At 39.3% G+C, this 26,593-nt stretch overlaps 1 protein-coding gene across 1 annotated transcript; it reads right to left on the bottom strand.

The window, feature by feature from the left end:
- Positions 1-16,976: 16,976 nt before the first annotated feature.
- LOC103698219 (putative protein S-acyltransferase 7) lies at positions 16,977-25,773 on the bottom strand. The gene is made up of 6 exons (XM_008780210.5): positions 25,493-25,773; positions 24,934-25,114; positions 22,985-23,167; positions 18,808-19,104; positions 17,827-18,060; positions 16,977-17,735 (listed from the first exon to the last, which is right to left on the bottom strand). The coding sequence occupies exons 2-6, from the start codon at positions 25,036-25,038 to the stop codon at positions 17,286-17,288; spliced, it is 1,269 nt and encodes a 422-aa protein (XP_008778432.4). The 5' UTR covers positions 25,039-25,114; positions 25,493-25,773; the 3' UTR covers positions 16,977-17,285.
- Positions 25,774-26,593: the final 820 nt, after the last annotated feature.

The following is a 26,593-nucleotide window of genomic DNA, read 5'->3' as shown; positions in this document are numbered from 1 at the left end:
ACCCCGTGTCCAAGCCTTCTCTATTTTAGCTTCAAAACAAAGTCATTCCCCAACTCTTCCGACATTCCACACGACCGTGAGTATCACCCGTGACGGATTCCTCCCGAGTCTATCCATAGCTCCAAGTCCAACAAATTCCACATCATTTTTCCCTGTTCCGAGTTCATCCTTATTCACAAGCTTCCCAGCCAAATGGATACGTTCCCTCCTTCCACAAAATCCCAGGCAACTCCAATCCCAGCTGCCAGCCAACCTCGAGTGATTTCCGTATCTAACCAAATTTTCATGCTTTCCGCATCCACATTCTCCAGCGCCCACATCTTCGGCCGTCCAAAGAACAAATCCAAACCTCCACGAACAGAGTACGTCCCAGCCTCTCTCCGGATCATATTCGTGATCCATCTTCATCCCACATCCATCCGAATCCCCTGCTCCACGTCCGCAGCTTCATCCTCACGAGCTTCACGGCATCCAAACACACTACCTTGCTTCGGAACAAAGTTTCGGATAAGCTCTATCCGCATCCCCTGCATCCCAGATCCCATCTTCTCCGGATTATTTTCATTAGCAAGATCTCCTTTCAGCCGTTCCAAGCTCCCGAGTTCATCCTTATCCATGGATTCATCCCAGCGTCCGTGAGTTCTTCCCAGAGCCTCCGAGATCCTCTCAAACCCACTGTTTTCTCATGCGTCGAAACAGAGCAATCTCCTTCTCCCTCGATTCATCTTTATCTTTCCGATTCTTCCGGCACCTCATCTAAGCCGTGAACAGCACCCCAGCTTCTTCCGAATCCCTTGTTTTCCACGCTCATCCCAAGTGCATCCATTTCTTCCTCATCCCGTTTGGATTGACTCCATCATCCACATCTGTCACAACTATCCCCTGTTTCGGAAATAGAACATAGTGTCCTCTTCCCATTTCGTGGATCATAGCCGAAACAAATCCAAACCAGCAGCATCCATCCATTTCCGCATGGATCCGACTCCATCCTCCCAGCTGCTCACCCATGGATCTAACTCAAAAAAAAAGAGAAGCCATCCGGATATCCCGCGGCCAGCCAGGATAGCATCCCGAACAACCACCCAGTCGCTTCTTTTTCCGCTCATCTCTTTCCGCTTCTTCCACGCGTCCAGCTCATCTTCATCAGCACCAGCTTCTTCGGATCATCTCCCACGGATAAGCTCCAATCCAGTTGCAGCCGCATCCATTCCGGGATATGATCAAGTTCAGCCGTCCACAGATGAAGTCTTGCTTCCAAGATCCTCCCACATCCCCTGTTTCCGGATTATTTCTCTCGACCGTGAGCATCCACGCCATCCTCTGCATCCTTATCTTTGATTCGAAAGAGCGGAGGAAAGAGAAGTGGGCAGGCTATAAAAAGGGAGTCGATTCATTCCATCTTCACCACCGGGGACTGCTCCCATTCTTCCTTCTTCCCCATCGGGAGCTGAATCATCTCTTCTCAGGTTGAGCTTCCACCAAAGTAAGAAGGGAGAGAATACTTTGGATCTTTTCGGGAATGCCTTCTCAAAAGAAAAAAATAATGAATTGCTAGAGAAGGAAGGAGAGATCCAGGGAAGGGAGGAAGAAAAGAAGAAATGGGAGCCCGCTGCTGTGCCACTGCTGCTGTCGCCCACGACTCCATGGAAGGCTGATCTTCTTTCTAGGGCCAGATGCAGCCCTAACAAAGGGCTAAGGGTTTGGTATTTTTGATTTTTACTCTTGGAGTTGTATAAAACTTTATTTTGCTCTTAATGAATATTTTATTTCATCTCATATTTAATTTCTGTGATTTTAAATATAACGTTTATACAACTGTTCTTAATGATTACTAAGTTAATAGAAGATCACCCATGCTTAGGGAAGATGCAGTGTCCTGCCACATTAGTTTAGGGTAGACATTTCATGCCGATCGAAGATGGATGTTCCTAAATTACTTTTATGAGATTTTTATTTGAATGCTTATCAGACTTGTAGTCAATTTGCATGTTAATCCAAAAATAAATTAAAATACGATTAATCCTTGTTCCAATGTTAGTGGTGAATTCCTTGCCCTAGGTTCCCTCAAACTGATATCATTTTAATTGCAATTTTTTTATTAAATTCCTTAGTTTAATTTTCTTCACAAACTCTTTCTTTTAAATATTTTTATTTTTGAAAAAAAACAACTGTACCCCAATCCCTATGGATCGATATCCGTAATCACTATCCTACCAGATACGTGCTATTGCGTGGTCTTTAAAGTTGACTATCAATTTTTAGCGCCGTTGCCGGGAATTGCTAGCATAGTTATTTTTCTTTTCATATATAAAAAAAAACTCTTTAAAAAATATATACATATATATCTAAAATAAAATAAAAATATTTTTTTTACTTTACTTATCCCCTTTTTCTCTCTTACTAATTTTTGATTTTTCTTTTGGTATTATTCGATCAGGAATCAAAGAGAAAATTTGAGAAGATCAAAAAGGGAACTGCTGGAAAAGGAATGCTGTAGAGGTTTGCCTAAAAATAAAAAAAAATTGCTGGAAAAATTTTCTTTGGTAACCTCTAAACTTTTCTTATTTAAATTAATTCCCAATTAACTTGAAATTTTGTAGTGATTGTTTGATTTTAATTTTAGCAAAAGTATGAATGCATGCTTGATACACATATACCAATTAATCCGCACATAGTAAGGGCAATCACCCCAACAAGATAAGAACTGGATTTCATCACCAGATTCTTGCCCAAATTAGGTCAATCAATTCTCACATAGTTATCACTTTAATTAAAATCAATTAGACGTTGCCCCTAGGGACATTCGAGCTCAATAGGACGAAGATCACCGAAAGTTGCACCAATTTCGATCTATAGCTCAGTTGATGTCTGGGCAAGCTTTGTCCCTTTAAGAGAGACAGTTCATCTGTTCGAGGCAAGTGGTTTTTAAGTGGAACCTTTGCGAATGCATCGTAACCCCCCCACTTACCTGGAAGCTTACCTGGTCAACTCAGTTCATTAGACCGGATTGGAGGCTTAGGGGCCCTCTTCAAACCAGTTAGGAGCTGTCTAGTGATTTTAGGGCAAACACAAGGATTTGATGTGTTTTTCTTTTTAGTGCATGTTTGACTGTACTTGACTGATCCGAAGAGCTTTAGTGTATGCTAGGGTGTCATTCCAGATCTCCTGAATTAGTACCTTTTGACCCTGAAATAGAGCATTCTATTAGGACCCTTCGAGCCGAAATCCGTACCTATAAAATCATAGGATCTGCTCCACCTGTCGAGATGACTGAAGAACAACCCAAGCTGTTAAAGGAGTACTTTACTCCTACCATTTATACCTCTCCATCTTGTATCCGACTACCTGATACCACTGCTGCTGTACAATTTGAAATTAAGTCTAGTGTTATCCAAATGCTTCTCTCTTTTTATGGACTTAACAATGAAGACCCATACAAATATTTAGATGAGTTCCTTGAGATTTGCACCACTGTCAAAATTCAGAACTTCATTGATGATGCTCTGAAACTTAGGTTGTTCCCTTTCTCCCTTAAGGATAGAGCTAAGCAGTGGCTCCATTCATTGGAAGCTAATTCCATTCTTTCATGGGCCCAAATGCAACATGAATTTCTAAAAAAATATTTTCCATAGGAAGAACAAACCAATTTAGGCGTGCTATCACGAGCTTCTCCCAATCTGACGGAGAAGAATTTTATGAAACCTGGAAGAAATTTAGAGATTTACTTCGAAAATGCCTGCATCATCAAATACCCAAGTGGCAATTAGTACAATGCTTTTATGACGGATTATCTAAACGAAATCGTCAAATGGTTGATGCTTCTTGTGGGGAAACTTTCATGCTTAAAAGTGAGCATAAAGCATGGCAGATGTTTGAAAACCTTAATGAAAATTCTCTCCACCATGCCTCCTCCGCTCGTCAAGCACCCCCGAGTTCTCAAAGAAAAGGGACCATATATGAAGTTAGCTAGTCTATAGGTCTATCTGACAAAGTAGATGCACTATCCCGCAAGTTGGACCAGCTAATGTCTAGAGAACAGTTTCCAAACTTTCCCCAAGCACAAGTTTGTGCTCTTTGCTCTAGCCCATCTCACCCTATTCATGAATGTCCTTCGGCAGCTCAATTCCCTGAATTTGTGCAAGAACAAGTAAATGCTGCCCAAACACAATCCCGATCGGGTAATGATCCATATTCTACCACTTACAACTCGGGATGGCGGAATCATCCAAACTTTTCTTGGAAGCAGCAAGCTTCGAATACTGCCCAACCTTACTCCCAAAATTTTCAAAACCCTCAGAATTTTCAAACCCCACAAAATATTCATCCCTACCGTCCTTCGACTCAATTTCAACACACTCCTCCTCCACCCCATAGAAACACAGCCTTTAAGGAGAAAGTGTTGACCGCCCTTCAAGGTTTGGAAACCATTGCACAATTGGTGCATTCTCACACGCAATCCATCGCCAAGCTAGAATCCCAAATGGGGCAACTAGCTAATGCACTGAACAAGCGAGAGGAAGGAAAGCTTCCAAGCCAACCAGTGAGTAATCCTAGGGGACAATACATGGCTCAAGAAAATCAACTAAATACAATTCATCATAAACAAGCCAATGCTTTGACTACCCTAAGGAGTGGACGTGTAGTAGACAATAAGATTGGGGAGGAAAACAACAAGGAAGGTAAAGAAGAGGAGCGAAATGTATCACATGAAAATCTAAAACCTTCTTCTTCTTCTTCTTCAACTAGTTCACCTTCTGCCAAAACTCACATTCCACAAGTCCCATTTCCTGACGCTCTTAATTCACCCTCTCCCTTTAGCAAAAAGGGAACTTCACTAGAGGGAATGATGGAGGTTTTCAAACAAGTTAAAATCAACCTCCCGCTTCTTGATGCTATTAGACAAGTTCCCTCCTATGCCAAATTTCTCAAAGACCTTTGTACTCAAAAGCGAAAATCTAGGACACATGTGCCTAAAAAGGTCTTCCTAACTGAGCAAGTGAGTTCTATTCTCCAACACAACACCCCTCTGAAATTCAAAGGTCCTAGTGCTCCCACCTTCTCCTGTGTCTTAGAAAATAATTTCATTGATCGAGCACTCTTAGATCTAGGGGCAAGTGTCAACCTTTTACCTTACTCAGTTTATGAGAAACTTGGGTTAGGTGAGTTAAAACCAACCTCGATATCCCTTCAATTGGCTGATCGATCTGTAAAAACACCACGTGGGATAATTGAAGATATTCTTGTGAAGGTAGACAAATTCTATTTTTCAGTAGATTTTATCGTCCTTGATATGGAACGTGAGCCTAATCCTAAGAAACAAATCTCCGTGATCCTTGGGCGCCCCTTTTTAGCAACAGCCAATGCATGTATCAATTATAGAACGGGGGTAATGAACATATCATTTGGAAATATAAAGGTAAAATTAAATGTGTTCAATACGGCCGACCAACCCACGAGGGAAGTTGAGTGCTTCCTAATAGACAACATGGATGATCTTGTAGAAGAAGCCCTTTCCTATATTTTGGAAGATGACCCTCTGAAAACATGCTTGACCTATTTTGACGTTGCTATAGAAAAGGCCACAAAAGCAGTCAACTCCTTGCTTGACAATCAGTTTCCTACAAATTTTTTTCTTTGGAGAACTCGACATGAACCCGGTATGATTTGATAAGGATGTGCTGCGTCTGGCTGAAGACGTTAAACTTAGCGCTTGTTGGGAGGCAACCCAATTTTTATATGTTATTTTTGCACATTTTTTTGTCGCATTTTTTTCAGTTGTCCTCATATTACTGATGCAACTAAGGTACAATGCTTCTATCCTCCATATGCATCATATTTTCGTCCAAAATAAAATAACAAAAAATAAAAAAAATTATAATAATATAATATTAAAAAAAACATTGAGGACAATGTCTGATCTCGGTTGGGGGGTATAGGATTCGAATTTTTGAAAAAAATTTTCGCATTTTCGTATTTTTGAATAAATTTTTCGAAAAAAATCCTAATTTCTATGCTTAGTGCTGAAATGATAAACACACGAAGTATATAAAATCTAAAAAAAAAGCCCAATGACTAGTCATGAGTAAGACAATTTGAGTTCTTTTTATTAAAAGTTCTTTTAGCGAGTTGTAAGATAATTTTTACTTTGGAATTTCACAACACACATGGCCTGCACTTCTAAGGATTAGGTTAAACATTATGTTGTTAAGTCTGGTAGCAACCTTGAGTCCTGATGAATCATACTTATCTAATTCACTTTTATCTCAAAAAAAAAGAGGTGAATTTAGTCAAGTACATCGAGAAGGGCTACCTATCGTTAAAGGTTAGCGGGCTTGTGATGATAAACCTGAGCATAGGTCCATAGGGTAGTCTTGATGCCCAACACCTTATGCCATCTGGTGTGAGAGTTGTTGACTGAATTATCGCTACATGGAGGAATCATTACAAGAGTAAAAGTGCATAATTTATTTATAAATACAAAAAAAAGGAGAAAAAAAATAGAGAAAGAGAAAATAATATTGACCTTGAAAAAGACGATAGTGTGAAAGCCGTCGTTGTAAAAATTCGAGTAAACTGGAATATTACAGATAAAGCCCATGAGGTATTAAAGTAAACATCCACAACTCTCGAAATCTTGCAAGATAGGATGATTTTGAATCAATGATTAGGTCTTATCTGACCAATTCTTGGAAACTACTAGCTTTAACAGTATTTTGGAGAATCTAAAGCCTTAGCTTGTGTATGGTCCAGATATGACCGAGCACCCAAGTATAAATAAGCCTTACAACTCTCTAACGGAAACTTAATAACATCAACTTAAGTTGCGTACTGACCTAGGATTTGGGCTGACTTAGTAATTAAAACTTTGTGTGCTTTTGAAATTTTTGGCACGTATGCATTTGAAATTATATTTTATAAAACAATAAAATAAATTAGAGATCGCAGTTTGTGGGTATCTGAGCCGGAAACCCTCACGAGACAAAACTCGTCCACTAGGGCCACCTAGGGGTTTAAAGCCATATTGCATATGGTAAATGCAATCGCGATTCCTGCGAAAGTGAGTTAGCTTTATTTTGCTCGAGGACTAGCAAAATGTAGGTTTGGAGGTATGATAAGTGCTAAATAATGCATGAATTAATATCTTACTCATAGCACTTATCATTATTTTTTTTACATATATTTTAAGTTTAAACATAAAAAAATTATATTTTCCTTCAACTTTGCATTCTAATAATTTATTAGAAGTAATTTAGGTTTGTTTGATTTTGAGTTGAATTCAACGTATGCAGGTCGGGTTGAACCCATCATTCATCTGGCTCATAACCATGAAGACTGATCACACTAGAGCACACGTGGCAGCTATCCCGAGTGACACATGCCTATGTGCCAAAGTACATGGAATTTCAAAAGGAAGATCATGAACACTTGAATGGCATGATTACTTTGCAAACAAATTATCCATCTAATCTTTCCACGTATTAGAGTTCCCTCAAGTTCCTTTCTCAGGCGGGATAAGCCCCTCATACACCCACATCCAAGTCCCAGGCACCCATTCTCTTCGTCACAGACATAACCCCATGTCCAAGCCTTCTCTATTTTAGCTTCAAAACAAAGTCATTCCCCAACTCTTCCGACATTCCACACGGTCGTGAGTATCACCCGCGACGGATTCCTCCCGAGTCTATCCATAGCTCCAAGTCCAACAAATTCCACATCATTTTCCCCTGTTCCGAGTTCATCCTTATTCACAAGCTTCCCAGCCAAATGGATACGTTCCCTCCTTCCACAAAATCCCAGGCAACTCCAATCCCAGCTGCCAGCCAACCTCGAGTGATTTCCGTATCTAACCAAATTTTCATGCTTTCCGTATCCACATTCTCCAGCGCCCACATCTTCGGCCGTCCAAAGAACAAATCCAAACCTCCACGAACAGAGTACGTCCCAGCCTCTCTCCGGATCATATTCGTGATCCATCTTCATCCCACATCCATCCGAATCCCCTGCTCCACGTCCGCAGCTTCATCCTTACGAGCTTCACGGCATCCAAACACACTACCTTGCTTCGGAACAAAGTTTCGGATAAGCTCTATCCGCATCCCCTGCATCCCAGATCCCATCTTCTCCGGATTATTTTCATTAGCAAGATCTCCTTTCAGCCGTTCCAAGCTCCCGAGTTCATCCTTATCCATGGATTCATCCCAGCGTCCGTGAGTTCTTCCCAGAGCCTCCGAGATCCTCTCAAACCCACTATTTTCTCATGCGTCGAAACAGAGCAATCTCCTTCTCCCTCGATTCATCTTTATCTTTCCGATTCTTCCGGCACCTCATCTAAGCCGTGAACAGCACCCCAGCTTCTTCCGAATCCCTTGTTTTCCACGCTCATCCCAAGTGCATCCATTTCTTCCTCATCCCGTTTGGATTGACTCCATCATCCACATCTTTCACAACTATCCCCTGTTTCGGAAACAGAACATAGTGTCCTCTTCCCATTTCGTGGATCACAGCCGAAACAAATCCAAACCAGCAGCATCCATCCATTTCCGCATGGATCCGACTCCATCCTCCCAGCTGCTCACCCATGGATCTAACTGAAAAAAAAAGAAGCCATCCGGATATCCCGCGGCCAGCCAGGATAGCATCCCGAACAACCACCCAGTCGCTTCTTTTTCCGCTCATCTCTTTCCGCTTCTTCCACGCGTCCAGCTCATCTTCATCAGCACCAGCTTCTTCGGATCATCTCCCACAGATAAGCTCCAATCCAGTTGCAGCCGCATCCATTCCGGGATATGATCAAGTTCAGCCGTCCACAGATGAAGTCTTGCTTCCAAGATCCTCCCACATCCCCTGTTTCCGGATTATCTCTCTCAACCGTGAGCATCCACGCCATCCTCTGCATCCTTATCTTTGATTCGAAAGAGGGGAGGAAAGAGAAGTGGGCAGGCTATAAAAAGGGAGTCGATTCGTTCCATCTTCACCACCGGGGACTGCTCCCATTCTTCCTTCTTCCCCATCGGGAGCTGAATCATCTCTTCTCAGGTTGAGCTTCCACCAAAGTAAGAAGGGAGAGAATACTTTGGGTCTTTTCGGGAATGCCTTCTCAAAAGGAAAAAAATAATGAATTGCTAGAGAAGGAAGGAGAGATCCAGGAAAGAGAGGAAGAAAAGAAGAAATGGGAGCCCGCTGCTGTGCCACTGCTACTGTCGCCTACGACTTCATGGAAGGCTGATCTCCTCTCTAGGGCCAGATGCAGCCCTAACAAAGGGCTAAGGATTTTGTATTTTTGATTTTTATTCTTGGAGTTGTATAAACTTTATTTTACTCTTAGTGAATATTTCATTTTATCTCATATTTAATTTCTGTGATTTTAAATATGATGTTTATACAACTGTTCTTAATGATCACTAAGTTAATAGAAGATCACCCATGCTTAGGAAAGATGCAATGTCCTACCACATTAGTTTAGGGTAGACATTTCATGCCGATCGAAGATGGATGTTCCTAAGTTACTTTTATGAGATTTTTATTTGAATGCTTATCAGACTTATAGTCAATTTGCATGTTAATCCAAGAATAAATTAAAATACGATTAATCCTTGTTCCAATATTAGTGGTGAATTCCTTACCCTAGGTTCCCTCAAACTGATATCATTTTAATTGCAATTTTTTTATTAAATTCCTTAGTTTAATTTTCTTCACAAACTCTTTCTTTTAAATATTTTTATTTTTAAAGAAAAACAACTGTACCCCAATCCCTGTGGATCGATATCCGTAATCACTATCCTACCAGATACGTGCTATTGCGTGGTCTTTAAAGTTGACTATCAGTCTCGTACATGTCATGGCGTACATGATAGATCCCACTGCAGAAGCATACGGGATTCTACTCATACGCTCTCTCTCTTTGGAAGTTGTCGGACAATCTTTCTTAGAGAGAGAAATTCCTTGGCCTATCGGAAGATAGCTCTTCTTGGAATTCTCCATATTGAACCGCTTCAACATAGTATCGATGTACGTGGATTGGGACAATCCTAGTAACCTCTTAGATCTATCTTTATAGATCTTTATCCCTAGGATGTAGGATGCTTCTCCCAGATCCTTCATGGAGAACTGTGATGACAGCCAAAGTTTCACATTTTGTAATGCAGGGATGTCATTCCCAATTAAGAGAATGTCATCCACATACAAAACAAGGAATGTGATCACTGAACCATTAGCCCACTTGTAGACATAAGGTTCTTTTTCGTTCTTAACGAAGCCATTCGTTTTGATAGTTTTATCGAAACGAATGTTCCAACTTCGAGAAGCTTGCTTAAGTCCATAAATGGACTTATGTAGCTTGCATACTTTGGACTCGTCTGTGGATGTGAAACCCTCAGGTTGTATCATATACACCTCTTCTTCCAGCTCTCCATTTAGAAAAGCTGTTTTCACATCCATTTGTCAGATTTTATAATCCATATATACTGCTATAGCAAGCATGATCCGAATAGATTTGAGCATTGCCACAGAAAAAAAAGTCTCATCATAGTCGATACCATAATGTGACGATACCCCTTGGCAACCAGACGGGCTTTATAGGTCTCCATCTTTCTGTCTGCGCCTCTCTTTCTTTTGAAGATCCATTTGCACCCTATGGATTTTATCCCTTCGGGTGGATCAACTAGTGTCCATATACTATTGATTTCCATGGATTCCATTTCGGATCTCATGGCGTTAAGCCATAACTCAGAGTCGGACCTCTGCATAGCATCCATATAGGTGATCGGATCCTCATTGTTCTCATCGAGCTCAATGGGATCTGCGTCTTGGACCAAGAAACCGTAGTATCCGTCCACTTGACGTGGTACTCTACCTGATCGCCTTAATAGTACTTCTACATTGGGCTCCGAGTTTGATCTAATCGAATCCTGTTCTGTGGATTCAGTAGATTGTGTTAAATCTTCCACCTGCTGAACTTCACTAAGTTCAACCTTAGAGGCAACAATTTCTTCACTAAGGAATTCTTTTTCCAAAAAGGTTACCTTAAGTTCTACGAACACCTTTTGTTCATTAGGAAGGTAGAAGTAATAACCCCTAGTTTCCTTGGGGTACGCTACAAAATAACACTTATCGGATCTAGGACCAAGTTTGTCAATTTGAGAATGTTTAACATAAGCCGGACATCCCCAAACCCTAAGGTATGAAAGTGTCGGCTTACACCCAGTCCATATCTCATATGGAGTCTTCTCAACAGACTTACTTGAAACCTTATTTAGTATTATACACGCAGACTCTAAAGCATAACCCCAAAAAGATAGAGGCAGACTAGTAAACCCCATTATGGATCGAACCATGTCTAACAGAGTTCAATTTCTCCTTTCGGATACACCATAGTGCTGAGGTGTTCCTGGAGGGATCCACTATGAGAGATCCCATTCTCCTCTAGATAAGTCAAGAAATCACCGGAAAGATATTCTCCTCCTCGGTCTGACCGAAGGATCTTAATACTCTTTCCAATCTGTTTTTTTACTTCATTACGAAATCGTTTGAACATTTCAAACGATTCCGACTTATGCTTCATCAGATAGACATACCCATACCTGGATATGTCATCTGTGAAGGTTATGAAGTAGGCATAAAACCACCTTTGGCACTTATGTTTATAGGTCCACATACATCAGTATGTATGAGGCCAAGAACATCGCTGGCTCGTTCACCTTTTTCAGAAAAAAGTGACTTGGTCATCTTACCCAGAAGACAGGATTTACAAGTTGGCAATGATTCACAATCATTGATTTTTTAAAATGCCCTGTTGGCTAACCTGTTTATTCTGTTTTTATTTATGTAACCTAGCCGACAATGCCACAAATAGGCTTCATAGACATTATCTAACTTAGGGCATTTATTAGAAGTGTACATTACATTCACAGGCAGTGATAGAGTATACATGTCATGTGTCAATTGTCCATGAAAAATTTTAATACCATTCAAAATGATATCACAAAAATTTTCTTTTATTGATAAACAATAACTTTTTTTGCCAAAAAGCCTACAGAGATGACATTCATAAAAAATGCTGGACAATAATGACAATCATCTAATATGACTACTCTAGATTCAAAAACAAGCTTAATGACTCCTAAAGCTAGGACTGGAACTGATCTTCCATCTCCAACGTTCAGGAATCTTTCGCCATTCTTGAACTTCTACTAACTTGAAATCCCTGCAACGAATTGCAAATATTAATTGGACTTTCGGTATCCAATACCCAAGTAGTAGAATCATAAACAGAAAAATTACAAAGTGTTATCATATAATTACCTTGTGCAGCAACTGTTTGCTACTTTTTCTTCTTGGGCCTGTTTGGATCAAGGGACGCTATGTAAGCCGGACAGTTCCGCTTCCAATGACCTATCTTCTTACAGAAGAAGCACTCTGTCTTGCTCTTATCGGCTTTATGCTTCTTAGTCTGGCTGGGCTTAGAGATCCAGCACGAGCTTTCTGCACCTTCTTCTTCTTTCCTTTCTTAAAGGAAGAAAGTCCTACAAAAGTCCCACCTACCACATTCACCGACTCCTTTTTGAGTTGGTGATCCTTCTCATAGGTCTGCAGTAAACCTAGCAAACCATGATAGGATACTTCAGGTTTAGTCTTTCTATAATGACTAAGGAAGGTCTGGTAGGATTTGGAAAGTGAGTTCAAAATGGCGTCCTTGCCCAATTGCTCATGCAAAGGAAAGCCAAGTTTACTCAGGTGATCAATTTGTTCGGTACAATACATGATCGGTGACCGATGCCCCTTCCCTCATGCGGGCATTGAATATAGCGCAGGAGGTCTTATGTCGTTCGACATCATCAGGTGGGCCGAAAGACTCCTTCAACATTTGGAGGATTTCCACTGGCTGCGCTTCCTCGAATTTACGACTAAACTCGTCATTCATCGAGGCCCTCATGATGCGGCGCACTGTAGTGCGATTGTTGAGCCACTTCTGATAAGCGTCTCTGATTGCGCGTGGTGCATTGGCTGCAGGTTCCTCAGGTGTAGGATCCGATACCATATACAGGATCTGCTCATGCTCTAATACTATTTTCAACTTTCGATACCAGCTATCAAAGTTAGGTCCATTAAGCTTATCATTGTCTAATAGTGTTCGGAGGGACAATGAGTTAGCCATATCTGAAAAATAAAGGAAAACCCAACTAATCAGTATATGATTTATTTAATCCTAAAGACTTAGACTTTAGTCTAAAGTTTTCTCCCACTATGTTAATCGAATTAATAGCCTCTACCATTAAGTCGAAGAATTACTTTAATTTCCTAGTGGGTACTAGAATCCGCATAGACTGCATACGGGCCCGAGGAAGGCTCGGCCAACCCATATGCATCTAAGAGTAGGTACATTACTAATTGTTTCTCTAAACAATTTTTAGTAATCAATTTTGCCCCAGGTGGTAATCAGTAGGTGAAGGCCTCCACTGAATATTCTGGTTAGGTCCAACCATTAATGAACTAACTCGATGACACTACCTAATATATGATCAGGCCCGAGGAGGGCTCGGCCAACCTAATCACAATTAGATAGCTCAAAAAGTTATCATATAATGAGGATAATTCCAGTATTCAGAGGAACACCAGACGGAAGCGTCCTACATATTCAACTGTAATATTGGACCCATTATCATTCACCTTAATGGGAGGCTATGATCTAGTTATCTATATAACTTTATCATTTTAAGGACTTAATAATTTAGAAGATTTTAATTGATATGTGACACTGACCGATAATTCTAAATCCTCCCACTGACTTCACCAAGTCATACAGAGGACTAGCTCTTATTGGTCTATTAGACACCTAAATCAGTCACACTGATTTTTCTTAATGGCATGGGTGAGTGCCAAGTCTCAAGGTACCTTAATCAAAACTTGATCGATCAAATTGGCCAGGTAAGAGAGATCATGGGAGGGTTACGCCATTAACCTCTTTCCTAGACACCAACTATGTTGGCCAGGTAAGAGGTAGCCCCAATTAAAAACCATGATCAAATGCCGACTTACCTTAGACACCAATTGGTTTATCAAGTTGATTTAGGTTATCCTTGAAAACTCGGGCTCGACCACTGAGCCACAATCAGGTCCAATTGAAATGTTTAGATATGATAAACTACAACTATTGAGTTTGATCATTTTATAAACCTTGATTAGTCTAGTTCAACTATTGATTAGATTAAATCATGTTTCTTAAGTTAGTCCATTTCAATTTGATTTCATGATTAGGTCTAACCTACTCAACTAATCTGATTGTGCTAACCCATGCCCCAAATCCCATGTTCAAAATTTAAATTTTAATTCGAATTTCAAATTTTGAATTTTAAATCTTTATTTGAAATTCAAATTTTAAATTTTAAATTCAACATTTAATTCTTAATTAAATGTATTATGATCATGGATTCAAGGTATCAATATATTCCAAATATAAACAATTTATATTTGATTTTTGTGGTCATAATAAATTTAAAACTGAAATTTCATAAACATCAATTATGAATAATTTCACAAAAATAAACTATTTATTTTATGATACAAATTAATCTCAATCTTTTGCTAGGATAACCTTTTCACTATAAGGGGTTAATCTTATAGCAGGACAACCTTATAATTCAGCACAGGATTGATATTTTATCATTAAATCTAGATCTAATCTAAATTTAAAAATTAAATCATGCATAATTCTAGATATTATAGGCCAATTCCATCGGCTAACCTGGCTCTGATACTGGTTGAAGGGAGAATTTTCCGAGTTGTCCGATAAAATTGGACGCCAGGCATGAAAAATTAGTTTTAAAATTTTTATTTATAACAATTATAAATATTAAACATACTAATATGTAAAACATACCTCGATCCTCCAGCAGAAGTTGGATAAGGTATGCCGGAACTGGATCCCTGAAGGTAGCTTTGCGAGGCCTGGATCTGTAGGCCCTCTACTTCGCACGCACGTCGAGCTTCGTAGGAAGGTAGGATGACTTTGATATTCGTGCAAAACACCTTTTACAAAAGGGACCCTAGAAGAACAGAAATTCCCTTTTTCTTTTCTTCTCTTTCTTTTCCTTTTCCCTAACAGCAAATCACTATTTTCTTTTCTCTCCCGTATCTATTTACATACGCTCGAATGACCCCTTCTCATAATAAGAATGAAAATAACCCTATTCCGGTCTGGTCCGGTATGGAATGAACTTATAATCTGATGATCGAGTCGATTCCATAATTATAAGTTCATAACCCCAGCCCATTCCCTCCCATTTTAAGCGGAACAGATCTACTAATTCTTTTATTCCAGTTAGTAAGAGGGATCTTGAACTAAGAAATAGACCTAGAAGCTAAAAGAGGGTATCATGAGCAATTGCAAGAATTGCTCAAACATTTTAGCCGCCCCATCTAAATTCCATGTGCAAGTAGTAGCCAAGTTTGCTCAATTCATGGCTTGACCCATATCACATTACAGATGGCCAGCGACCAGTCCTTCACACCCATCTAGAGGAACTATCTTTATTTTAAAGAAACTATAGGGAGTTTCTATCGTCTGAAACAGTGGTTAAATCTCATATCTTACTAGTTGTGCCTCTCAATAAAGGTGCCGGATGCATGCATTGGAACAAGTGTAGGGTGCATGGCCACCCATTGGCCTTTAACTTCTACTTGGAGCTTAACACACAAGATAGGTTCAAATGGAGATCTATACGCTAGTGATAAATGGGCAACTTTGTGGAGGGATCTCATGCATGGCCACCTTAGACATTTTTCTTGCATCATAGTAGTAGGGCACATTAAGAACGGAACTCACCACCCTAGACCAATCATCTTCCGCCGTCCAGCCAAGAATGCATGGAAGTCTTAGAAGATGTAGCGAGATATATAGTAGCACGCGATCGTGCACATGATGTTTGCCTCTGTTAATAGTTCCAAGCATATTTACCATTGTTACTGTACTAGCCCGAATGCTAGTCCAAGTATGATTGATATTTCCTTCGATACCCACATTGTTAGATTCTTTCTCTTCTTGTATCTTCAAAAATAGCAACAAAAAAGGCTTACTATTTAATTTTCCCCTCATCAACTTTAGCATATAAGTCCTGGATCTTTAATCATTTCAATCAGCAAACTAGGGAGGGAGGGAGGTCGAGAGAGAACGCATCTTAATCTGCATGTAGAGGAAGCAGGGAATGGTAGAGAAAAGATGCAACTTATGTTGGTGATCGGCCAAATTTATTAGACTCCATTCAGACATTCAGTCAGTGGATTTTTCTAAAAGTGCACCTCTCGGATAATCCAGGGCAGGAATCCATACCATCTTCCTAGACCTGGAGCTATCTATTAAGAAAACAGATTAGGGCTCAAGCTCTCTTACACTGCTCCTCCTAGGACTGTGAGCCAAGAATAAGGTCAAGGACAACGCAGAAGAGGAAAACAAAAAGAAATCATGAGATACATAGGAAAAAGCCCATACTAGTAGTTCACAATGTAACGTCAAGGATCCTGCCAGCTCTACCTAGTCCGAGTATATGACACAGAATTCAGTGAGAACACATTGCTGCTACTGCGTGGCCTCAAAGAAACTGGAATCTGTGAAGGACATTGAAGTACTGAAAGCAAACCAAATTGCCTCTGGCCTTGAAGAGCATAATGTGAATAAAGGTAGAAGATATGATGCCAAATATAAGTTGACCACATTACTACATTGAAGATAGGGTGATTTAGCTAATCTCTTGATGACCAAAGTAGAAGAAATCCATATATATAAAACATATTTAACAATTCAATAAATTCAAAAAAGATACGTTTCTTTACACTAAAACAGCCTTTTAATAGGGAGTATGTCTGCTCGTTTATTCTGGAACCGTGAGCTATCTCCTCCAATAATTTCCCAGTTGCAATATCTGGCAACATCCAACCGTTCCGTTGCACAAATCAAAACCCATAAATTAAGATTCGGTAAGAGGTGCTCTCAACTTTAGCTGGTTAATAAGCAAATCGGTACACAAACCACAAGTTACCACAGGAACAACATTTATCTCCTTCAAGACATTTACAAATTTCTCCAGCATGATAAGCAACTGCTTGTGTTTAGTGCATCCTTACATGATATAACTACTAAACATTAAAAGCCATTCACTAAGAGTTAAATAACAAGTGACACCTCCCTCCCACTTGCAGGATTCAGAACCAAGCCTCCATCCTGGTTTTCATAACTCCTGGGTTGATTTCCAGTTCGCTGGATCAGCAACAGCAATTCCAGAGAGAGAAGCCTTTCAAATGTCATCTAGAGGATTTCCTTGAATCTTTCCTCTGTCAGTGAATTCATATTCTATTCCAAACTCCGCAGCCAATGCATCTATATCGTGAGTTATTTCCCAGTTGCCCTTGTGACTGCCCCAGTTTGAATGTAGTGGTTCGGTGTCACATCTTTCCAACACCCTCACACTCTCAAGCTGGCCCTGTATATCTTCGAACTCCTCTGCAACTACAGCCTGTCGTTTCCCACCCATCTCCAAGTCGAAGCTCATTTTAGCTGGGCTCATCATGCGCCCTAGAGAGTGTGAAGAGGTGAATGTGGCTGAATCTTCTTTCACTTTAGCTCGAAAATCATTCTTGGACTCCGGAATCCTTGAGAAGAAGATCTCGAAGACATTTCGGGCACATCCACGGTTATAGGGATTCTTATTCCTATCATAGCGATATCGAAAGTTCTCATATGTGGTCTGCAAGCAGAATGAGTTTTAAACAAGACCTGGCACAAGTTGGATACGTAAAATACAGCACGGTAATGGCTTCAGTGAAAACAAATCTGACCTGATTGGTGCAAATTAAGTAAAGGTGAAAGGCTGTTAGCCCTCCAACAAACCAGGCTGCTATGAATGTATATATAATGAGAACACCAGAAACTGGTGATTTTATAACTGCTTTCCACAGATTACATTCATATACTTCCATGATCTTTGTGAGGTTGACCCAGCAGAAGGCAAACACATAAAGACATAGGACAGTTGTGGAGGACACAAACATAAAAAAGAAGCGATAATTCCTCTGCATAAACAAAACCAATCAGAAATAATTCACATGTGATAGAAAAAAATGAAATATTGCTCGAGTAGTTTATTGATTTCTTTCTTTTTAGGAGCCTATAAGTTGTTGCTTAATAATATTATTCCACATTATTTTGAATAAGTGAATGACTAAAGCTAACCACAAAGCATGATAATCTTCGATGATATAGCAGAGGTTAATCGGATATAGGAAGAATGCAACAAGAATGACTTTTTAAGATCATCTTTAACAGGAATGAACATAAGATTATTCGGAGAAAACTTGGACTTTCAGAGGTCTATGGTAGGATAATTTAAATGCTTCGATTACATGCATACATTTCTGATGCACAAGTATATGCGCATCCAAGTTTTACAGTACCCGACCGATACCGTACAGTACCAGACATACCATACCCTATCAGTACCAAACTGCTACGCAGTCTCGTACCGTACCAACACTCAGTACATCTCGCCGTCTCATACCATACCACATGCTGACACTATAATAGAATGGTACCAAGACGAGGGCCGGTACCGAGATGGCAAACCTTATGTACATCTATTGTTGGTTTCATAAATTCTCAAGAGTCGTACGTGCTCTGGCTCATGCTAACAAAATAAGCTATAGTTTCAAAAAGGACTTTCGCTTTTTTTTCTCTAGCTTTTGACATAATTCATGAATTCGATTTGATAATGATAGGACAAATAGTGCACGGTGAAGAGAGCAGGCAAAGCAAAAGCATACCTTTCCAATACACTGGCCAACCCAGGGACAATGATGATCAAAACGTTCCACACAGTTATTGCAGATTGAGCAGTGGGAACATCGAGGGGGGCGATATAGCATGCATGTATGGCAATATTTGACCTTGACAACAATGTTGTTCACAATAATATCTTTGGTGGGTGGCAAAGTTGAGACACCGCCCTGACCTCCCCCCCAGTCTGAGACACCATCATCATCTTCAGGTTCTGGAGGGTGCGCATTTCGAGGAATAATGCCTGGATCTCTGCCAGAAGTAAGAAAGAGGAGAAAAATATCCTGCACGGATAAGAAACCTTTGCTTATTTAGAAATAATCTTGCAAGAAATGAATGGGATGGGACCCATATCATCATGATAGTATCATTGATTTCCCTATACATGATATTGGATTCCAACATGCATCAGAACTTCCTAAAGTCCCATTATACAGATACGACAATCCATATGTCATGAGAGTTTATGCATTGTTTTACCTGTGCCTTGGAAACCAGAAAGCCGGTCAAAAGAAATCAAAGAATTATTATTTCTACCAGTGAAAATGAAGCAGCTTTTGTCATTTACGTGCCAATAAACCTAGATGACAGCAACTGAAAAAGATTGATGACAGAAAATATAGTTACATTATAAGAGGTCACAAGCCACCCAAAAGTCTGAATGGAGCAGCCAGCAATTTTTTATATCAGTAGTCTTTGAAGTTAGAACAGAAAAATGGGCCCAAATAATTGGCTGACATCTCTCTGAATTTATCGGATCATATAGGTTCAAGGAAAAGAAGAAAAAAAAATGTTGGGCTTGAAGAAAGGCCCCACACATGAAGGCTAACCCTTGTTCCTAGACCTGCCATGAGCAGCTACAAATTTTAGTTTAAGAATGATACAACACTTTGTTTTGCCAAATAAGTATTTTGAACAGGAGTTTCAGTTGGACTTGAAGCTTGTGTTCAATTCATGGTTTCAAGTGCTTGCAGAGCTATCCTAGTACCGACACCCAGCATGGGTCGAAATAGCACCTATTAAATTAATTTTTATTTTTTAAGAAAATAAATTTGTTTATGTTTTGGCACAGTATGTTTCTGCAGAAAATGATGGCACATTGTTCACTTTTTTCGGTAGAAATAACACACTGTTCATTGTTGAGAAGCTGAGAAACTATTGTGGTTAAATTCCAGCAGTGGATCAAGTTAGAAGTCAAAAGATGCTGAATTCTTGTTAAAGCCATGACAAAATACCACAAGCTTCCCCTGCTTAACCCTCTTATTTCCTATTCAAATGTGTTATGTTTCTAAGAAATGAAGGCCTGAAATACATATTTCATAATGGACAATAGTGATAGACACTGCCAAATATAAGTAAGAAGAATATCTTCGAATGGGTTAGACTACGTATGAAGCATTAAACATTCATAGGTTTCAGCGATCTCTTACTATGATACGCCACCTAAACAAAAGATCCACAGCATTAATCATGTCCTATACTATCAAAATTACTAGAAACAAATTCTCATAGGTTTCGGCGATCTCTTACCATTGTGTCAAGTGGTTTAAAAATTGATAGTAATTTTGCTAATGTTCTAAAAGGATCACGTGGGCATAGAAATCAAAAATAAAAAACACTCCACTGATCATGATATACACATCTTTTAAAGATTAGAATATTATAAGTTTTAATGCTTCAATCATAGCAGAACATTGCATCATGCCATTACAGCCACATGTTTTTTCACCCACTTGATGTGTAGCAAGAGACCACCAAGAACTACAAATTCCAGTTTCTAGGCATTTGTTTTCTTGTGTAGAACATCATCAATGATATGATCTCCAATTTGAATAATACATCTTTGATTTTTGAATCAGTAAATCTTTTTTTACAAAAATCTAAAATTTTTATGTGTTGTAGGGCTGAAAACAGGTTGGATAGTATCCGACCAAATCTGGTTCCATATCCGGCTTCGATCAGATTCAGAAATTCGGGTACCAACCGGATCCCGATACCTACACATCCAATTTTGCTAGATCTGGATACCTACACACATATTTTTTGCCGGATATGGGTTCAGATTTTAAAATTTTTTCAAATCCAGATCTAGATATCCAGTAAAAAATCATCTCCAAATAATTTTGCTCCCATAACTAGAATTGAATTAGTGACATGTTATTTGGATAGCAAGCACTTAACCACCAGACTACAATCTTCAAATCTGTTTTATTATGATGGTTCATTTTACTTGTTTAAACCTTCACGCCATTAAATGGAGTTATTTAGTGTATGTTATAATATTTTATATTTTAATAATTAATTATATTTATAGAAAATCAATCTTTTCCATTGATAAAAATGAGAATGAATATACATTTTACAATATTTTGATTTTTTTATAGAAATACATAAAAAATCAGTAGCTTCTATAAATTTCTACATTTACATATAAATATTTTTCCAAGCTCTATAATAAATGGATAATTCATGATTATCTTTTATATATGTTGCAATCAAAGAGTAACAATGGTATTTGATGTAGAAAAATTATTAAATTTATTAATATTTTATATTATAATTTTGCATTAATTAAATTTATTTTTTAGTATTTAAATACTAATGTAGATGGACTAGTGATCTGAGCCCTTGGCCGGGTAGGCCTTCATGCAGGTTTAATAACTATGCTTTAGATGCTTATGTAGTTATCCGTGCATTGTGTATGATTTGGTTAATGGATTCCATTCCCATTGCCATCTTTTATGATTATGTCATCTATGTTAATTTTCATTGTTGAATTCTGCCCAAGATCCAAATTATACCCGAATAATATCCAACCTATATCCGTATTCAAATAAGGAAAAAGGTATGGATATAACTATTATCTGATTTGTATCATATCTATTTAGAAAAATTATGCATACCAATTTTGGTATCCATTTAGTATTTGTATTTGTACCCATATTCGCTGAAAAAATGGGTTCAAATATAGATATTACCAATATCCAATCCATATTCGATCCATTTTCAACCCTAACATGTTGAGTTTGTCCATCCAAATACTCATTAGTCTACATACAAAAATGAAACTACATATATGTATATATACATACATGCACATGTATATGTATGTATATATGTGCACACGCATGTATGTATTATATCACTGATTCATGAAAAAAATGCTTGGAAGAGGCCAAAAAACAATAGCAAAAGTAGCATCACCACCTCCAAAAACAGTAGATGGCACATCTTTTACTACCGATCCATGAGTACAGTTTCATGAATGATTAGCATGAATCATAAAACATCTCACAAATAATTTGACTATTCAAGAAATATCTGGAGAATTGCCAATGGGACTGGGGTCCACCTGTTCACACTCCTCTCCTAAGTGCATGCACTGGGAAGAAATTCCAGGATCAAACCAGAAGGTGGCAACCCCAACTTTGCATTTAAAAGGAAACAAATGAAATGTCTGGAGAATCATTCAGCTAATGAAAATTTAATGAATAAGCCCATGTTCCAAAGCCTCATACTTTCCTAAGTTCTATTAGCAATGGCTTATCCTAATATATACAACAGTTATTTAATAACTGATGACTTTGAATTATATGATATCACTGAGCATGCACTTATATCTTGAATCGTGCTATATTCTGTATCTTGTATCAACATCTCTTTTCATCAACAAGATTCTCCAATTAATTAAGAGAAAAAGGTGGGTATAGCAAAAAGATGCTAGAATGAAAATCAGTATTCTGAATCCATTTCTTATTATGAATTCCTTTGGCATGTTACTCATATTATATGAAATTGCAAGAGATTATAACAAAAAGACAAGTATAAAATCCTTCATTTTATGTTTCTACCACAAGCTTATAATTGCTTCTCGCAATGAAATCTTATATGTAGAAAGCTCATCAACATTATGTCCCAAAAAGGTTGCTTGAACATTTCTCAACCTGATATCAGCAATTTTTATCTTTGAAGTTTAAGGAATGCTGACTTCAAATAGTTTTTTTTAAAAAAAATTGTTCAGGAAAAACAAGTCATTATGGTTATGCTTGTGTCCATTATTTCTATAGAATTAGTTATAATTACTAAAAAATGTATAAACTGTCTGAAATACGCTCGAAGCAGTACAACATGGCAAATACAAAGTATAAGAAAAAAGAAACTCACATATGCCGCTAAGGAAATAGCTATAGCCACAATGATATGACCAAGATGGTGCTTGAACTCATCAACCAGTCTTTGCGAAACAAACACTGCAAACAGGATTACTGGAGTTACAATTAGAAATATTGTCAACACCAGTGACCTCACATCTGGACCAAATATAAGCCTGCCTCCAAGGAAGAATCTCTGCAAAATTTTAAGAAGATGTAATCAATTCACTTCCAGTCAAATGCACGATGCAGATAAATTGACCGCAAAAACATGAAGAAATTCAACAATCAGACAACAACATCTCGTTTAACACACTATGCAGCGCAGAGATATCAGACCTATGCAAGCCAAGATGATGCAACAAACACAAGTCTCAAAAACTGTAGCTAAGCATGGCAATTATGTCCTCAAAGAGATGATGTCACCCAGATTTAAGTTATGTTATTTCTTGGAGAAAAAAGGTCAAGAAAGATTCATACTTCGAAATGAGAATAACATTGAATCAGATACTGCTTATGTATCAAGACTTGTCTAAGAGCAGGGTTTGAAACATGGTGATGGCATCCCAGCTTCTCAAAATAAATATATCCAAGATTGCTGCTCAAGGTCTCAACCTCCATGACTCATCAGTACAGTTGCCGAAATGCATCTTACTCCACTCTACATCAATGATATGTATGGGAACAGCCCGTGATAGTTATCAACCAGAAGAAATAAGGGCATACCTGACTTGTCATCACTCAATATAGTGAAAGATAGTTCACTGCTTCATTCAACCAATGCAGATTTGAGGGCTGACAGAATTGAATTGACTAATTTATTGCTTACCAAAGCCTTCATAAGAAAATAAATCCACTATTCAATAATCCAGCTTGAAGGAGCTGCAAAGGAGATGAAGGATCCGAAGCCTAACTGTGCAAAAGAGAAATTTAAAAATGAAAACCTAACATGTCTTACAAAAGTTATTCAAACCTAAGGGCTTTGGTCGCTGAGTAAGGCTGCAGGAGGATTGGACTGACTCACTTCTGATCCACGATCGACTCAAAAATAACCCATTGAAATCCAAACAGAAGTTATTTGGATAAAGTTGTTAAGAACATGACCCCTTCTGAATACAGATTGAAACTGTGGCATGGTTTGCAGATAATGGCTGCCTGTTAATGTTTAATTGTTTAATTGCATAAAGTGTTTTGAAAAAAACTAAATAACCAATTTATACATATTTAATATGGTTTCAGCTCTAGTGTTATTGACCTAATTTGACCCCAAAACCCTAGTAGATAAATAAAATAATTCTTAAACCGACCCAACTGAGGGAAGATGGATTAGACTTGAGTTCAAATATTCGACCTGCTTGAAATATCGATTTGATTTGGAGTGTATGATGATGATGATGATAACAACGATGATGATGAAGGAGATAATCGTGTTCCACACCCAGCAATATAGCCCTATTTACAACTGTATTTGCATCTTGCATGGTATTAATCATGGAGATGAAAACGATCATTCACTCCGACCTTTCTAAGTAATTTGAAAAGTGTAAATGTAATGAACTTTTACATTACATATGATAACAAGGATCTATTTAAAACAAGCTACCTTCAAGCAACTAGGGCAGAAGTTGTTATATGAGGAAATTCCTACTTGGAAGTCAAACCAAAGTACTCTGTGCGTGTGCGTGTGCGTGTGCATGCTTTGGTTAACGGTTGTTGTTTAAACAGGGATATAAATTGTTGCAGATAATGATTATTAAGCTCCACTCACACCTCTTTCAAACCACCTTCCCAAGTTTATCATAAGTTCAGTCCTTTTACGTCAAGAAATTCAGTAAATTAAGGCAAGGATCAAGTAACTAAGGAAGCAGCAAACACAAGACTGCAGGAATGCAATAAAACTAGCATTTATGGTGGTGCTACAGAACAACAATGACGAAGTGCATTAGCCTAAAGTTTCCTCACGTTGCTTCCTTTCCAGACTTGATACAACCGCTTGTGTGGACCATTTGTCTCGATGATCTTCCGATTCGAATCAGAAATAGGATGTGGAAGAGGACTTGCAAACATCTTCCCCTGTATGCTGGCGGAACCCACCTCCCCTTCACCACAATCCCCGCATTACCTCACCGCGTCACCTTTCAATCTATGGACACAAAAAGAATAGATTTATAACAACATCAAGAACGCATTTCTTTCCATCCAAACAATATTTTTAAGAACGAAATGGGCTTCTTGATATCTGGCGCAGATAAATAAAGCGGGGATCACGATTTCGGAAAGGTCCACGAATAAAGCGGCATTTAAAGAAACTCAGTAAAGTACAGCAAATTAAAAAAGGAATCGATCAAAATTAGCTTCGAATGCGATTATAAAGATGGTAAGAAACCAAACGGAGAACTTGACGGAAAATTTCAAAACTTACCAAAAAATTCCAAAAAAAGGAGCAAGAAAACGCGTATTAGAAAAAAACAAACAAAAAAAGGGGGGAAGGGGGAAAGAAGAGGCACGCATTGCATGTTACCTCGGAGATCTCGCCGCGGAACCTTAAGCGACCTCTCCGGCGAAGCTGTCTGGCAGCTCACCGCTCCGGTGAGGGTGACCGGGCTGCAGAGCGAAGGAGGTGGGGCTAAGGATAGTCGATGGGAGCCAGCTCGAGCGGGGGCGAGTCGGCGACGAGGGCGGTCATCTCATCGCCGGAGTTGCGAGCCCTCCCCCACACGATCTTTTTCTGATTTATTTTTCGTGGCCGGGCTCCGAAACTCGACGAGGAGTACGAGGGGAGAGGATGAGCTAAAAAGCCGCGAGAACGCGCCTGAATAGATTAACGGAAGGAAAAAGAAAAAAGAAAGGCGCCAATTTGCCAAATATTTCTGATTTTTTTAATAAAAATTGCCATCCCTGTTTAGTGAAAGCTAGGCCCGTTAACGAGCCGAGCCGAGCCCGAACCTTCTTGAGCTCGGCTCGGCTCGTTTTACAAAATTTTAGGTTCGAGCTCGGTACCGAGCTCTGTATTGGGCTCGAGCTTGGACTTGCTTGACAAAGCAAAAGCTCGAGTTTGAGCTCGTAAATCCTGTTTCAATTACGAACCCGAGCCCGAGCCCGAGCCTAAGCTCGAGCCCCACCTTTTTCCTTTCTGGCTTTCTTCTCTGCACCCTCTTCGGCGACAACACGAAGCAGCACCTTTCCCCTTTCTCCTCTGCACCCTTCCCCTTTCTCCTTTGCACCCTCCTATGCACCCTCTTTGGCGACGGAGAGTCTCTCGGAGAAGCGAGCGATATCGAAGGCGACGAAGCAAGCCTAGTTGTTGGCTCCGGCTTTTCTGAATCCTTCTTGGCCTCTAGTTTCAGAGGAGGAGAAGAAGAGGTCTCGGCTTCGGCTTCTTCTCCTCTAGCTCGTTGGAATCGATTGATGGGTTGGGGATGCTCTTGCAATGGTTCAAGGTTCAGGGTATGTTCTCCTTCCCTTGATCGAGATGTCGAGGAGGGATTCTTGACTGCTGCTGCGGATGCTGGGGATTGGCTCCAAGAAAAGATTTGAGCTTTCGGAAGCAGGATTCGAGGTCATTGGGGAGGAGAGAGGAGTCGGAGAGGTGGGAGGTGTTGAGGGCTACAACATGCTCGAG

Source organism: Phoenix dactylifera, chromosome 13, assembly GCF_051530095.1.
Source record: "Phoenix dactylifera cultivar Ajwa chromosome 13, Ajwa_hap1_PhDact_Kaust_v1.1, whole genome shotgun sequence".
NCBI classification, from domain to species: Eukaryota; Viridiplantae; Streptophyta; class Magnoliopsida; order Arecales; family Arecaceae; genus Phoenix; species Phoenix dactylifera.
This window is presented reverse-complemented; position numbering and strand designations above follow the sequence as displayed.